Source organism: Lingula anatina, chromosome 6 (genome assembly GCF_051362555.1).
Source record: "Lingula anatina isolate TDL-2025a chromosome 6, LinAna3.0, whole genome shotgun sequence".
In the NCBI taxonomy this organism is placed as follows: domain Eukaryota; kingdom Metazoa; phylum Brachiopoda; class Lingulata; order Lingulida; family Lingulidae; genus Lingula; species Lingula anatina.
The window spans coordinates 18,549,658-18,565,857 of NC_141772.1; the positions used below are offsets into that span (position 1 = coordinate 18,549,658).

Genomic DNA, 16,200 nt, shown 5'->3' on the forward strand with positions numbered 1-16,200 from the left:
TATTGTTTGCCATTCCATCCTATGAAACTTATGTTGGCGCAGTTTATTGCCAAAGAACACACTATCAGCGTTCTTTTCAGTGCCCTTTTCTCTCTGGACCAATTGAACTCGCACAATCGCCGCGTATCTGGGTAATATATTTTTGTCAAAATATTCATTTACCTTACTAATTTCGTAAACAGAAACCATGTGTACAGTGTAATGTCTTATGTAATTTTTTTCAATTCTGAACTAAAACAAATTCAATTTCATTGGTCTTAATTCGCTATCAGATAAGCTTCTTTGAGAGCTGAACCATATTTTGGTGAACACCTGTCAAGATAAGAACTCATAAAGAAACCTAAACACCACAACTTTAAGAAAACCAGGTCCAAACGTGATATTCTCTTCTCGTTTTGGGTAATTATAGACACTTCAAAAACGGCATTTTAGAGCAGTAAGAAAGAATTACTTAAGTATAATTTTATGTTACTTGAAATGATAGGTTGTTTGAAGGTAAACAATCGTGCGTGTGGCATATAGTGTTTCCAGTACTGGGCATTGTGGTAGAGCAGATCTGTCTAGCAATTACTGTACTTCGTGGATTATATCGTTGTGCCGTCACAACCAATGTGTTGGTTAATATGTATTCATTTATCGAATAGGTTTAGTTGTGAGGTTCGGGTGTTGAAAGCATAATGTAAAGCAAGTCCTTACTGATATTTTGGCATTGACAAGATATCTATCAATAATAAAACTACAAAATTACTGTAGTAAACATACAGCACAATGGTCTCCGTCCGGATCACGGCAAATCGGTAAAAACGTACCTAGAACTGGACGGGTTAAGGGGAAAACAAGGCGCTCCTCGTAACTCTGAACTGATTTTTTTGTATGTAATTTGGGAATTTATCTGATAAATTAATCCTCAACATGAAAAAAGTTACATTTTTCAGTAAGGGTTTATCGTGAGCATAGCTTAGTTAAAAGGACAAAGCGTAAGATTTAAAACAAGTTCTCCGTGAGCTTATCTAAAGACACATAATACTTTTTGATCATTTCAACAAATAATGACCATTTATTAATGTTGTGAAAAAGAATCTTATTTATCAGTTCCTGACCAATCTCGCAACACAACATTTTTCTAATTAAAAAAAAAATTTTTAATAATTTTTTTAATCGCGCGCAACCTGGAATTCAGTGCTGAAAGTGGTGGCAGAGTTTTAAAAACACGCTTAAACGTGGAAGTATGAGGCCTTTTGTCTGAATGCGCTATCACCCTCAAAAGCATCTGCTTCAACACTGACTGACGTTTCGACCAATTTATTTAGAAATAATTAGTAAGAAATTAAAAAATACAGGTAAATATCCAAAGCTAATGTAAAAGCTAATGTTTATATAATTTAACATGCCATTATAGTATCAAAATGCTACAACGTTAATTACACATATTATTTAAACTGCATATTTTACAAATGATTTATAACCTAACTATGGCATACAGGTATGTATCATCTAATCATATGTTAAATCTTTTAATAATCAGGGGCGGATTGAGGCCGTCTTCTGGGTCTTCCGGAAGATGGTCAGATTTTCAAGTTTACATTCACAGGTATCAACATTTTTCTGTCGGAAGACGGTCAAAAATGGAGGATAGGTCAACAAAGATAATGTGGAAGACTGTCAGAAAATATCTCTGGATCCGCCCCTGATAATAATGACAAATTGATGAAAAATTTATTCAGTGCTTAATCTTATTATCATACACATCCATAAGTTTTATTTTGTAGTGTATTTTGACACAATGAGTTTGGATAACTAAAGTATTACTTTTAATAATAAACACTAGGAAAAATACAAAGAACATGTAAAAACGTATGTCTTATATCATTTAACACGCCATTATAGTATCAAAATGCTAAACGTTAATTGCATATCTTATATAAACTTCCTCTTTTACAAATGACTAAAACTTACACACAATGGACAATAGAAGTGTCACCCCGGAATCAGAGTAATCAAATAATAATCAAGTCATCAATAATCAGAGTAGAGAGATTTTGAGAAGTTATAATGCCTGGTCTACATTTTTTTCTGAATTTTGATATTAATAAAATGATACCAGAAGAATATCATTCCATAGTCATTTATCTCCCCCAAAGTATTGGTTCAGTAGGTATGACACTTCTATTGTCCATTGTGTGTAACTATGGCATACAGCTACCCAGTATGTATAATCAAAGGCCCGTAGCCAGGGGGTTCAGGAGGTTCGAAAGCATGAGAAAAGGTCCCCTCTGGGTAAAATTTTATCTAGGCACACGGAGGTTCGATGGTAATAGGCCCTCTTTTTCAGAAAAAGCCCCCTTTTTGAAATACCTGGCTTTGGGCATGAATCATATGTTACATATGTAAATAACAATGACAAATTGATGAAAAAATTTCTTCAGTGGTAATCTTATCATTTAATACGTCCATAAATTTTATTTGTAGTGTATGTTGACAGAATGAGAACTACAGAATTCATTATACTGGCACATTACACCACAACCTTTGTTCTATTGTTTAACCAGTGCTGCCGTCTGGCGATTGTCTGAAAGAACTACAAGTGCATTAGGTTTTAGTCACATGATTGTACTATTAACAAATGAAAGTATATAATTCAGCAAGGACCCTCAAAACAACAATGACCACGTATCCCATGTACAAAAGACGGTTTAAACAAGAAACCAACATCTCACACGGGTTCGGGCAATTAAGTGCAGGCCCAGTACACATGCAGCAATCTCCCTCGCAGCAATCGCATTCGCATGCACAGCATCGACAGTCTTCCCATTTGTCGAAGCACATGGAACAATACCATCCGGGGTCTGGCACCTTTTCCTTTAGGCAGCAAATGTAGCAACACTGGGCTAAGAGAACTTCACCCGTCTTTCTTATTGTTACATCGCGATAGCAAAAGCATTCGGTTTTTTTAAAGTATGGTTTTACACAACAACGGTCGAGATCATACCAAATCCCAGCATCTGACTCAAGGCTTCGAACAAATACGGACAAAAAATCGGTGACTGCTGATGATTTTGCCAACTTAATCAGCAATTTAATTGTGTCGACTGCATCTGGTTGCCCATCGCAAAAGCAGTGAAATACCAACGGTAAAATTCCTTGCGGTATTTTCGAAAAGAACAGCGCCAATATCTCGTAGGTTTTCTTCAGCCTGTATTTGCCGAATAGCCCTTTGACGTCCATTCTATTAGACCTGGTTTGACGTATGTCTATGACAGTATCGTTTATGAGGTGCAAAAGTTGCAAGAAAGCAAGAACGGAGGCCAGTATTGAAAGTCCAAGCCACACGCCTTCGAAACTTTTGCATTCATCACTCTTTGGCCCCACATAGAAACTCCAGTCTGCGTACAAATCCCAGGCTGTTAAAGCAACCGACAGGATACGCACAAACACGTCCCAACAGAGCCTTATTTTCGTCTTGGGTTTTTTCTCACTCCTTCTCTCCTCTATTTTCTTTCTCAAATGTTCAGCCTCGAACCTCCGTATGTTAGCATACCATTTCTGTGTCCCTGGTTTTTCTTTTATGACCGGCTTGTCTGCTGATGGGGGTTGGGTTATGACGTCACTCTGTCCAGTATTTCTCATTTCAATATGTTGTTCTCTTCCATAATACCCATGGTTGTCAAATGCGAGCCCGTTATTATCCCAGGGAACTTGCCTACCAGATGCCTAAAACAAAAACAAATATCTGATTAAAAACGGAACGATTTATCCTATAACATTTTTTATACTGATACATCGGCAGAATTGGTTTTATTATAAGATTAAGCATGTAGATATCATAACACAGAATAAAGAACTGCATTTTTTGCTAAGATAGATAGATAGATAGATAGATAGATCAGAAAACCAAAAGAGCTTGGGAATGAAAAACATTTACCTCTTTTAGACAAATCGTATCTGTTACCGAGGTGAAAAATGAGGGTCTTTGAGAATTTTAAAAATCTTTTCGCAATCTTACTTGTTAAGATGTTGTTGAATCTTTTCTTTTGAATGCATAATTTTAACAAATATTGTTGCATTTTTGTTTGTTTATTTTCTGATTGGTGACTGTACATTTGAAAACTGTAGTTTTTTTTATCAAATACCACTTAATTCGAGTCTTGATAATAAAATCAGGTTAAAATGCCCCTCCCTCGCGACACGACTCCGTGATTTATATCACATTTTACAGTTATACCATTACGGATTAGAGACCCATTTGCTTTCCCTACACTGTTTTAGAAAAATTCACGTCACAAAATGTTAACTGGAAATATGCACGCACTGCCTGAACATGTTTACTCCTGGGTTGTATGAAAATACGTATTGTTGGTTAAACACACATTTTTATTCTTAATTAAGGTGAAAAATTTAATCAGCTGTGTAATGTTCTAAAAATAAGGCAGTAAATAACCAATAAGGAATAAGAAGGTGTATATTCCTTGGGTAAAGGCCTTTCACGTGGGTAGCTCATGTCCCGATTAAGATTCTCTAGATAGGCTAGATATTCACACACAGCATGGTGATCGAGATTAGGAGATCGCGATTATAACTTGCTGTATCTGCCGACTTACTGGCGAATGAATACCTTGCTTGCGCATGTGCTAATTCTTGGATTTGCTTGTTTGCAGATCAAGTATATATATACATTATTAATTTTGTGAGTTATTTTGCAAACAAGAAACTGACCGTGAGGTACAATGTTACTGAAGTGTTAAAGTAATACATGTAGTAACGACACGGGACAACAAATCTGTAAACCAAATATTTATTTCGGGCACAAATACTGTAGTTCGGTACATGATATGGCAAAACAGTGAAGATTTGTGTTGGCTTTAGAAAAAAAATCATTTGTTACGAAAATCCTACGGAATCATGTCATTGAGATTTGTGACTCCTCTGCCGCTATTGTAAGAATGTCCTTGTTATTTGAATCATTCAGTTTCTGTCTTTGTTAAAAATTGTTTGAACAACAAAGCTTGCCTCTCTACGCTTGGGCACATGCTTTAAACGAGGTGAGTGTTCGACGACCTTACTGTTTACAGGCACGCGGGCCTCACGACGCGTCGACTTGCGTAAATAATGTCTGAACCTTACGCTGCATTAACAACCAAAGTTGAGTCGCGAACTATCAGATCTGTTTATCAAATATGGCTGATCCTCTTACAAGCTTGCCGACTAATCCTCAAAATAGTCACTGAATACATCCCCACGGGGATTACGTGGCTAGCTTTCGAGTGGGTCGGCCATATGTGATCCGCATTTCTGTGAGGCCGCGGCCTTAAGCCTAGATTACATTTGAAATGCGCTGCCCGCACGTGTGTATACTGCCCGTAATACCCTTTTCGTATGGCCTCTGAGCGGTGGTAGACAGTGGCCGTGCGAAATCTCACAGAATCGTACGGATTTAAGGCCTCCGCAGTCTCTATGGTTTTGTCAAGCGTACCTTTTGACAATTTTTTATAATCGAAAGCCCGTAGACTGTAACAATATCGAGATGGCATTGCGCAATCCCCTCACAGGCATTGCATAGGCATCTTACGAGCATTGTACGGTGGACTTGTGGATTGCTCAACAACGCAAGGCTATCCTGCGATACGGAGCTGTCAAAATACATAAGCCTTGATTACATTTGCCACGGGTGCCGCACCAAAGTGTATACGATTTTCCGTACGATTTTTAAAAAATCTACGGGCTGCGGGCTGCGGCGAATATAACGTGCGGGAGCCGTGCCTATTTTCGGATATACCTCGAGGTCACGTGGGGAAAATCGTATTTCTTTTTAAAAATGATCGTTCAGAACCCTTTCAATCTCAGTGCAGTTGCCGTACGTTTTTTGTGCAGCTTCATTGAAGTTTGACACGCTGTTGGTTCACCCCCCTACAATATTTTTCAACCTTGTGTTCAGGTAAAGAAAAAGTACAAACTCGCGTTTATGCAAATGAATTGCACCAAGGAGTTGTACAACTCCTTGATTACACTAACATTTAAACATCTGAACTACTCTTATGCCTCCTTAACCACCATATAAGGAAGGAAAAGAGACCAATAACAGGGCCCCGTAACTCGAAAGCATCGCGCATTGCCACCGAGCGCAAGCGTCTTGATTCTATAACTCGCCCATACTCGACCCCATATGGGGGTTATGGAATCGAGACTCTTGCACTCGTTGGCGATGCTTTCGCGCGATGCTTTCGAGTTACGGGGTCCAGGTTCAACCATATTATTATGATCAACCCAAGTCCATCGAACAATGCCCGAGCGGGACAGCGCGATGCCATCTACGACCAGCGGGCTTACGAATTAAAAAAAATTGTAAGAAGTTTCAGCTTGATAAAATCTAAGAGGCTACAGAAGCTGTGAATCCGTACGGTTTTGTACGATTTCGTACTGTCACCGTCTGCTTCCGAACAGACACGGCACGAAAAGGGATTTACGGGCAGTTTATGAGCAGTGTATGGACATCGCATGGCAAATGTAAACGGTTTCTCGTGGACCATTTTGCACCGTATTTGTCGCCCTTATCCTCGTGTTTTTCCTCATGCTATTATTTAAAGGCCCCATCACACTTATTCGGAATCAGCAGTAATCAAGCAGAATTAGAAGGAATGAAGAATTTTCAAAATTCGTCCCACATTCGGGAAGAAATTTCAAATTGACCTATATTCTCGTAAGAATACCGTTGGAATACACAAAATGCGCTTCGAATCCGCCTGGAATGACTCGTGCACATATTGGGTGTATTAACCGCTGGAATGTAGTTGAAACATACTTGAAATATCGATAATGCTGTCAGAATGCAGTCAGAATATTTAGAATACACTTTGAATGCGGTACGAGTGTAGTTCGATTGCTGGCCGAAATAGAATTTCGGCCAGCAATCGAGATGCATTCGAGTTGCATTTCGGCTCATTTGAGGCACATGCAGCACGTTCTCCCATAAATGCGATCAGAATGTTTCGAATGCTGTTGGAATGCTGTAAGAATATTAAGCATTCATAGGACAGTTAGAATACACTTAGAATGCCATTCAACATTTTTCCACTTGGAATGCACTTCGAAAGTTTTGAGCATGAGCAAAACATTCCGACCGGACACAAGAATGGGCCCATATATTTAGAATGCACTCAGAATTTTTAGAACGCAATTCGAATGTCCAGGAATATACAAAGAATTCCCATTTCGACTACATTCTAGCTCATTTCGCCTCTAGCGTGACTAGCGTATAATAACCTCTTCAATTTCGCCTTTGGTAGTTTAGGGAAGCGTAATAATAGTAAAATATCTTAAATTTTTTTAAACTTGAAGATGTGCGTCTCATTGATATTTCGGCGTAAGTGGTCAAATACACATCGTATCAAACAGCATTGCTTCCGCACGGATACTGTACGTCAGCAGCAGTGGCTGAAAGGGCTCAGTATATGATCGCTTTGCAACCGACAAACACCGATATTCCACGACCGGACGTCAAGGTCATGTGGGAGAAATGGCACAGCGACCGTATGTAATGTAGACATACTCCACGTAGGCTACACCCTTTTTTTTCACATACACTAAAGTGGATATAGATATTTTGATATTTTCCAAAAGAAATTGATAAAATTTATTTAAAAAAATAAAGTGTCCTTTTTAACATGCAGACGAACAAAATGAACCAAGGGATGTTATATAGAAATATGAACCTGGCCTTTATCAAGGTAGAATAATACATGTTGTGATGTGATGGCGCAAAATTTTGATTGTTAGATAAATAACAGAAGAGCAAATCATGTGTTGTTAACTCTCCTGTTGTGGTACATTTGCGCGTGAACATCTATTTGTTTTGCTCTCCAAGGGAGCTTATTGGTTTTTACGTATCGTTTTTATGAAATACCAAACAATTCAATATGTGAACAATGCTGAGCTTTAGAATACACATCTGCCAAAATATTTATTGTGGTTAAAAAATAGGGACTGAAAAATGTAGCATTGGACCTTTTTAACTAGGGTCGTGAACACCCAAAATCGATTTCCTTGCAAGGGAATGTAAAATCAATAGTTTTTTTGGACACTTAGCATTAACAAAATATAAGCCTTAATGTTTTCGAGTTCCACAGGTTTCAGGACAAAAAAAAAAAAATAATAAAATAAAATAAACACAAAAATAAACAGGCATGGAATAAATAATACATCAAAACTTTTTCCAAAACACTAAAAGCAGTAATATCCTTCATATACAGTAGCATACATTCTCAAAATAAAAAAAAACGAAAAATAAAAACATTGCCCCAAGATCACTCCGTATACAATACTAGGGATGTAACAACAACATGTTTTTCTGTTGAAGCACTTCCCAACACCATATATCAAGATTATTTAAGTTTCTAGGAGAGTTCAAATAAGTTATTGTGAACACCTGGTTAAAAAAAGGCAGCAAACTTACCGACATGTCTCTGTGCTTTGACTAAACTTATACAACCAACCAGTCGCAGGAGCCTCGCCTTATGTATTGATCTGGAGAATTCCGACTCCTTTATTGTAGTATGAAGTGATCCGCGCATGTGCGAATTCGTGGAAAGTGTAATTTGAACAAACGTGCCATTTAACGTATAGTAGCCGAAAAAAAGGAGACAGTGCGGTCATGCTAGATGTCTATGGGTGCATTCCCAGAGATTTAGATCGACCTAACTCCCTGGGGGTTCACGCTAAATTGCAGTCAGCCGAACGAGCACCATAGTTAATTACCCCCTTACAGCTTTTAGTAGGCGGGACAGACACTTAAGCTGACAGTAATCTATTGAGACTCCCCATAGGGATAGATTGATCCTAAATCTATGGGAATGGGGTCTATCTTCGTATTTGTAATATTTTCGTTGGTTTCTACAAAAACATGCAGCTTCATTGAACAACGACCAATACTTTTATGATTTCATTTTTCTGGGAACAGAGCGAATATTTTATAAACTATTTGTATCTCCCGGAATATGTTTATTTGTTTTCCGGGATATACAATTTTTCATGGTAATTTTTTATTCTTGGTGTTTATGGTGGCGCTTGGTTACGCACATAGCATAAAAAGATGTCTGTTGCCTTGTGTGAACTGTGTCTCCTTACATTTACGAGTCAAAATGAGATTTCAAATTAAGATAATGTAAGTCTTTAGGAGAATTGTGACTACTTTATTGTCGTATGGAGGTATCTGCGCATGTGCGAATTCGTGGAAAATATATTTTAACCCAACGCTCCATTGATCGTAGCCAACAACGTAAATATGGGTCTATTTTTTCAGACAAAACGAAAAGGTTTATTTATCACAGCATGAATACCGCGCCAATAACCTTTTGACAATAAGTTCTTAACATCGCCCAAAGAATTTTTGTTAAGTGTCAGACTATTGTTAGAAACCCCATCCTATAAAACATATATGTTGACGCAGTTTTTTACCATAGAGCACACTATCAGTATACTTTTCAGCGTCCTTCTCTCTCTCTCTCTCATACATGATGTTTAAGGATATTATCACCTTTCGCTCAAAACTCCTTATTTACTACACATACATTCTTTTGAGTAATAGATAAATTGACTAAACTAATAAACATTTAGACATATGTCATCCTACGGTTGACGTCATAAATGCCACTTTGGGGTAAAATCTGAAAATCGGTTTCTCATATTTCTCCTTTACTTGAGCACCCACGATCACCGTTTCAACTCAATTTAATGACACCTTTTATTACTCCAAAGCTCTGCCAGCGATTTTTAGTTCAGATTTATCAGTGACAAAGCAAAATGTCACTTTTGTTTAACCGAAATCTGTATAAAAAGGACTCATAACTACACAGGCCCTACCTAAAGCATATAAACCAAAATGACCACACGGGATTGTAGCCTATACACCTTGATCAACTCTGCCAATTTTTATGATAAAAACTCTTTCAGGGATGAGGTTACGCCCCAAACCTCTTGTTATCTCACTTCAAAACTAGAGGATCAGAGAGGCGATACTGCCTCCAGGTATTGTACCGCCAGCTGGAGTAAGCGCATGCGTATAAAGGGACACCACCTCCAGTGTTGTGTTTGACAAGCTCTAAAAATGCAGTAAACAAAAGTTCTCAATATTTTTGTCGAAAATTGCCATTTAAAACAAAATCATGGGGAAAAGTAAAAGTTTAAATCCAAATTTGTGAAAAGTAGGTCAAAGGTCAATTTCAAGATCACAGTTAGATTGCCAGTATATGACTTCCAATTCAAGTCCAATAGTAACTAGGGGCGAGTCTCTGCCAGTTTTGGAGATACATGTAATGTATAAGGAACAGAAACCTTGCAAAGTTCAGTCCATGGTGAAAAGAAGGCCAAAGGTCAATTTTAAGGTCACAGTTACATGTGTATTGGGTTACAAGGGTTACAATATCCTTGATATTCTTTTTTCCAGGAAAAGTTGATGGTCTTTATGGGGACCCCAGTAGCTGTGCTCATTTTTACCGCTGTGATTTCGGCACTGCCACCAGGTTCGCTTGTCCACATAGGCTGAGATGGAACGAGAATATCGCGAGATGTGATTGGCAGTATAACTCTCACTGCACCATCACGGCTGTTTCTCCCAAAGTTGATGTCGCGACGAATCCGATTACGCCTGGCCCCTCCGCTTCTGCAAGGCTCGACGAAACGACAACCAGTTTTAAAATGGAACTTTCAGATGGAGGTAATACAAACATGTACTATAGCGATACATAAGTACACGTACCGGTAAATCTGAACTGACAATGCCTAGAAAAAATATTAGCGGCTTGTAAATACAAATACATGTAACGACGCGAGATTTTGATATATATAGCATTTTTACCGTTTTGATTTATAAAACAGTCAAGGGAATGCCGGTGTACCATGAAAATATGACTCCCCCATAATGTGACTCCCCAGTCAGATTTTCATTATGAAAATGTGACTCCCCAGTCAAATTTTCATTATGAAAATGTGACTCCCCCCATGAAATTTTGACTCCCCCACAAAACTTTATAAATCTTATTTTATATCAGTATATGACTTTTTATATTGTAGTATGCAAAATAGAGCATACATTGACACTTTTTGTTAGTTTACAGGTGAAAATTTTGATGAGAAAATAAGAAAATTAAAAATGTGCATTTTACCACTCAATGAAAAAGCTATTTATTTGATATTTGGTGACCATTTCAACATCGTGTCCTTGAGTATACTTTATGAAGAATATGATGGAAATATTTGAAAGTTTGGTGGTAAAATATTGGGTGCAAAAAATAAAAAAAAATCATGAAATATCTTCATATTCATACCCATGGGATTTGGACACCCATGGAGAAAGTCCATATTTTATATTTAGTCACCATACCATTGTTTTCCACATAGTTTGCATTGTGATGTATATTTTATTAGTATTTCAAATTTTTGTGGTAAAAATTGATAATTTTTGAAACAAGTATTCATCTTACTGCCCGTAGGATTTGGACTCCCATAGCCTTTTCATAGGAGTCATTGGGTGGAAAAATACACATTTTTTATTTTCTTATTTTCTCATGAAAATTTTCAAAAAGTGCCAATGTGTCCTCCATTATGGATACTGCAAGATAAAAGTTATATACTCAAATAAAATATGATTTATAAAGTTTTGTGAGGGGGAGTCAAAATTTCATGGGGGGAGTCAGATTTTCAATTTGAAATTTTGACTGGGGGAGTCAGATTTTCATGGGAGTCAGATTTTCAAGTTACACCGGCACTTTATTTTGTGGATGTTGAGCAAGTGAAGCATTACTTTTGCAATATAATCCGGGTTTTGTTTTGTATGAGGAGTGTTGTTCATTTTTGAAATACTGGTTAAGGTTAATAACGAAAAAAAAGTGAATGCCTTATTCTGTGTATTTCAGCGGATGTTTGCCTGCAGTCATCAAACTGTTGGCTAAAATTTGACTTCAAGTACGAAGACAACTGGAACGACTGTCACGGCGACAAGTACGTTCGGCGAACTCCGTATTCTGTCGGGAAATACGTCGGCGTAATACTATGCTCGCCTCACAGGTATATTAAGTTATTCGATGAATTATTATAGCATACATCATAATGCAAAATCACTTTCTCCTGATGTGAGATCCCTAAAGCCTTTTTACAAACAAAACACATGATTATTTAACAAGTATTCGATGCACATCAGACATTTAGATATTAATCAAATTTCAGAAAGTGGACTAACATGGGCTTTTTTCTGCAAGTTTCTTCCATGAAATAGTATTATTCATTTTCTAGATATAAACTGTTGATGAGTGACGGCCTCAGGGAGGAGTTCCTGAACATAGCGGACAGTAATGGACATGGTCAGGATCACTGTGAGTTTGTTGGTGGGAACGAGCGTGATGCTAATCTTCCCAGTCACTTCTGGTCCTCTCCCTCAGCAAGAGGTGAGTTTATTGTTAGCAGAAGAAAAAACTACAAATATCAGAACAGTATTGATTTTTCTATAAGATTTAATGGGCGCCGATGCGAAAGGGGACGAGTCTGTCAGCTGCTTGCGGCTACCAGTTCATCCCTGTTCCTAGGATCCAGAATGAAGTAAGTTAGATCCTATAGCCTGCAGGCAAGTTGCAAATACATTGTAGCTATATTTTTTTTTGATAGTTAATCTGCTAATCCATGGCCGTTAAAGCAGAAATATCGAAAGTTATCTATCTTTTAATAATTAATGAGAGAAAGGAGAAATTGTTAGGCCTATCAGACATGATCTACCTTTACTCCTACCTTTAACTCTACATTTGAATAAAGACTTAATTGTTTAAGAAATGTTTTGAGTACATTGAACGAGCTTTAATCATCCAGGTTTCTATCGTTCCAATGCCAAAGAGGGTCTAACCACTGGTAACATTGGTTTCGGTCCTAAGGATGGATCACGGTGGACTGGGAAGTATTACGTCAGGTGGTATGAGTGTGGGGTGCAGATACCAGGAGACGCCACCGTCGTGGATATGACGTCACAACACACAAAACAACCTCCAGCACCTTGTAAGTTTTTTTTTCAAAAAGAGTACTTTTCTAATGCAATGTTTTATACAAACAACAGCATGTGTTCTTTGATCAAAACACGTATTGTATGTTATACAATTTCTTGTTCTAGCACCGAAACTCGTGTTCTCTGTACGCCCAGAAAACCAGACTGTAATGGAGGAAAAGCTGGTGGTACTGGAATGCAGTGTTGACCACGATGACGTCACATATTCCTGGACGAAAGATGATGTCAATGCGACCTCTATCCCGGAGCTGGAAGTACTACCAGGAGGGATTCTTCTCATTTCTAAGTTCAGACAGACTCTTGCTGGAGTGTATTCGTGTATCGCATCAACTGACGGCGAGGTCGCCCAAGCTCGAGCTTGGATTAGTTCACATACGTCATCATGCACTTTAGGTGAGGAAATATTAAAACATATCAAACTTCGCGAAACAATTTTATGTGTAAAAATGTAAGAAATGTTCTGGAAAACGACTGAATTCATGACATCGTTAGTTTCATTTGTTATTTTATAACTATTCCCTCTTAATATTAAAATATAAATTCTGATCAATCCAGTTGTGAAGTTTAAAGGTAAAATTATTAACTCTAATACTGGACACATCCAAAAGACATCTTCAGGGAACTGTCACTACAGGTGACACAGCTGGTGGTATTGCAGCTTTCACGTGACAGTCGGCATTTCCCTTTTAATGTGCGTTCACAATGAAAGTATCGTATGCGGTAGGTCGACACAGCTCTGCTGAGACTTTCGCAGATTACACGCCCCCTTGAGCAGCTAGGAGGTGATTAAGTTTCGTATTTTTGAAACCCCTAATTCCAGATGGTTTAACTTTCGTGTGCGTTCTGTACGCCGCACTTAAAGTGTAGTGAAAAGCCTTCCAGAAGCCGAGAGCACACAAAGTTAAACACTCCCTGCTGCTAGTTTCATTCCGTTAATCTGCCATTCTGTCATTCAGCAAAAAGTCATTCAGCAAAAGTCCCCACGGAGTTGGAACCACCTACCTAGTATGATAGGTTTATCGTGAACACACCCTTAGGGCCTACTTATGATTATCTTATCAATTTTCTTTGTTTTAAACTTTTTGTCATATAACTGCTTAGCGACCTGTATACATGTATGCCTACCAGTTGTGTTATTTGTTTTATTAAAAAGTACCATTTTCTAATCTTTTAGAATTCAAAGACAAGCCACTCAATATGACAGTGGACGTTGGAAGTCTGCACATCTTCTCCTGTCGTGTGCAAGGCGCACAAATAGTATGGAAGAAAGATGGCGCTCCAATCGGTACCTCGTCGCGTGTGCGCATACTCCGCACAGGTTACCTCATCATCCAGGCCGTGGCGGCATCTGACGCCGGGAAGTACACGTGTGAAGCCACACGCCAAGAAGACGACTGCCATGACGACAGAAGTGCCTGGCTGACAGTGGCTGGGATGGATGAAAGCAGCGTAGACAGCAGTCAGTTACTTTTTCCAATGATCTTAAGTTAAATTTACGATTTAATGTCCAAAAACATAATTGTCATTTTTTGTATCTTGAATGTACGGCCCCATTCCTATACACATCGTCGGTTTACGTGGATCGACCCAACTCTGTGGGGACTCGAGAGAGCTGCAATCACCTAAAGTGAATGACACGTGTCCTCTTGCAGAAAAGCTGGTGATTATACGAATGCGTTGGAAACAAGAGGAGTCGTGCCATTCAGTTAAGCTGATTGCACCTAGCGAGAGTCCCCGAAAAATTGGGTTGATCGATGGTGTCTATGGAAATAGGGTATCCAGCTCCTTTTAAACATTCAATATTCCCACCTCCAAGATTTCTTCTTCTTTCAGTCTGCGGTCAGCCTACTGTGACAGTGCCTCCTCTGTCTCGTGGGAACATTGTCCACGGCCACGACGCCGTCAAGGGGAGCATACCGTGGCAGGTGATGCTCTGGGAACCAGAGGTTGGTCTTGTGTGCGGGGGAGCCCTCATCCACAAGAAATGGGTCGTCACCGCTGCACATTGCTTCTATGAGTTTCGAGAGATCTACGAACGAACCCTTGACGAACGCAATCTTATCATCCGTCTGGGCAAACACGACACACAAAACGTTGAGGACCACGAGCAGCAATTGAGAGTGGTGGATATTATCATTCATGAGGGGTTTAACCACACACTGTATGACAAAGACATCGCCATTATTGAATTAGAGACGGAAGCGTTCATAACAGACCACGTGCGTCCTGTCTGCGTGTGTAGCGAGACTTTCTCCAAGACGAATTTCTTCAGTCGTATCAAACCACTAGGTAGGGTGTCTGGCTGGGGCGCTCTGACGAGTGGACCCTATCCCCTCAGACCACGCTACCTCAACGTCATCGACATCCCAGTCCAACGTCCGGACACGTGCCAGAACTCTACCACGTGGCCCGTCACAGCTCACATGTTCTGTGCCGGGTACGCTCGGGAAACCATCGGTGATGCGTGCAAGGGTGACAGTGGTGGTCCATTCGTGGTGAGACACGATGACAGCGGGCGTTGGTACCTCCTGGGTCTGGTCAGCTGGGGTGAGGGGTGTGCACAGAGGGGAAAGTACGGGTTCTATGTGAACGTTAGCAGCTTTTATGACTGGATACAGGACATATTGAATTTTGCAGATCACACTTTATAACCGTCATTCTGTCCTGTTCTTTAAAAGATTTGAACAGAAAATTCAAATCCATCTGGTTAAAGGCCTACTTCTGTAAGAGCCTGGATATACCAGTATAAAACTGAAAATGCCCAGTAAAAGCAAATGCCCAGAATTGTTGAAAGGGTTGCACGCAAACGTGTAATTGATCTAATTATGGTGTGTGACTTAAGTTACAATAAATTAGCTTGCACATTAAACGTATTGTCCAGAAGGATTTTTTACAAAAAAAAAAAAAAAAAAAAAAAAACAGTCTGTCGTGTTATTGGAAAATATGACAAATTTATACATAAATAGGCTATTACGTTTGCCAGTTCTCCACAATGTGGGTATTATACTTTTGCTTTTTCTGCTTATTTTACAACCCCTTCTCTTTCTAGGTGATATTATCATATTACATGATAAACACTATGTATATATATATTTTGCTAAATATCGTAAAAAATGAAATCGAAGTCCTGACTCGAAGAACTGTTTTATACATGTATTTTGCTC

At 38.8% G+C, this 16,200-nt stretch overlaps 2 protein-coding genes across 2 annotated transcripts in view; one reads left to right on the top strand and one right to left on the bottom strand.

Moving 5' to 3' along the window:
- Positions 1-15,905, top strand: part of LOC106175409 (uncharacterized) — a 28,283-nt gene extending 12,378 nt beyond the window's left edge. The window contains exons 2-8 of the mRNA XM_013557391.2: positions 10,436-10,705; positions 11,904-12,054; positions 12,280-12,431; positions 12,847-13,029; positions 13,142-13,429; positions 14,211-14,495; positions 14,870-15,905. Of these exons, the coding sequence (XP_013412845.2) occupies positions 10,436-10,705; positions 11,904-12,054; positions 12,280-12,431; positions 12,847-13,029; positions 13,142-13,429; positions 14,211-14,495; positions 14,870-15,687 (2,147 nt within the window). The 3' untranslated portion in view covers positions 15,688-15,905. The remainder of the gene's footprint in view (positions 1-10,435; positions 10,706-11,903; positions 12,055-12,279; positions 12,432-12,846; positions 13,030-13,141; positions 13,430-14,210; positions 14,496-14,869) is intronic.
- On the bottom strand, positions 1,287-8,571 carry LOC147761294 (uncharacterized). The gene is made up of 2 exons (XM_087015001.1): positions 8,447-8,571; positions 1,287-3,711 (listed from the first exon to the last, which is right to left on the bottom strand). Exons 1-2 carry the CDS (start codon positions 8,450-8,452, stop codon positions 2,617-2,619), a joined length of 1,101 nt encoding a protein of 366 aa, XP_086871127.1. The 5' UTR covers positions 8,453-8,571; the 3' UTR covers positions 1,287-2,616.
- Positions 15,906-16,200: the final 295 nt, after the last annotated feature.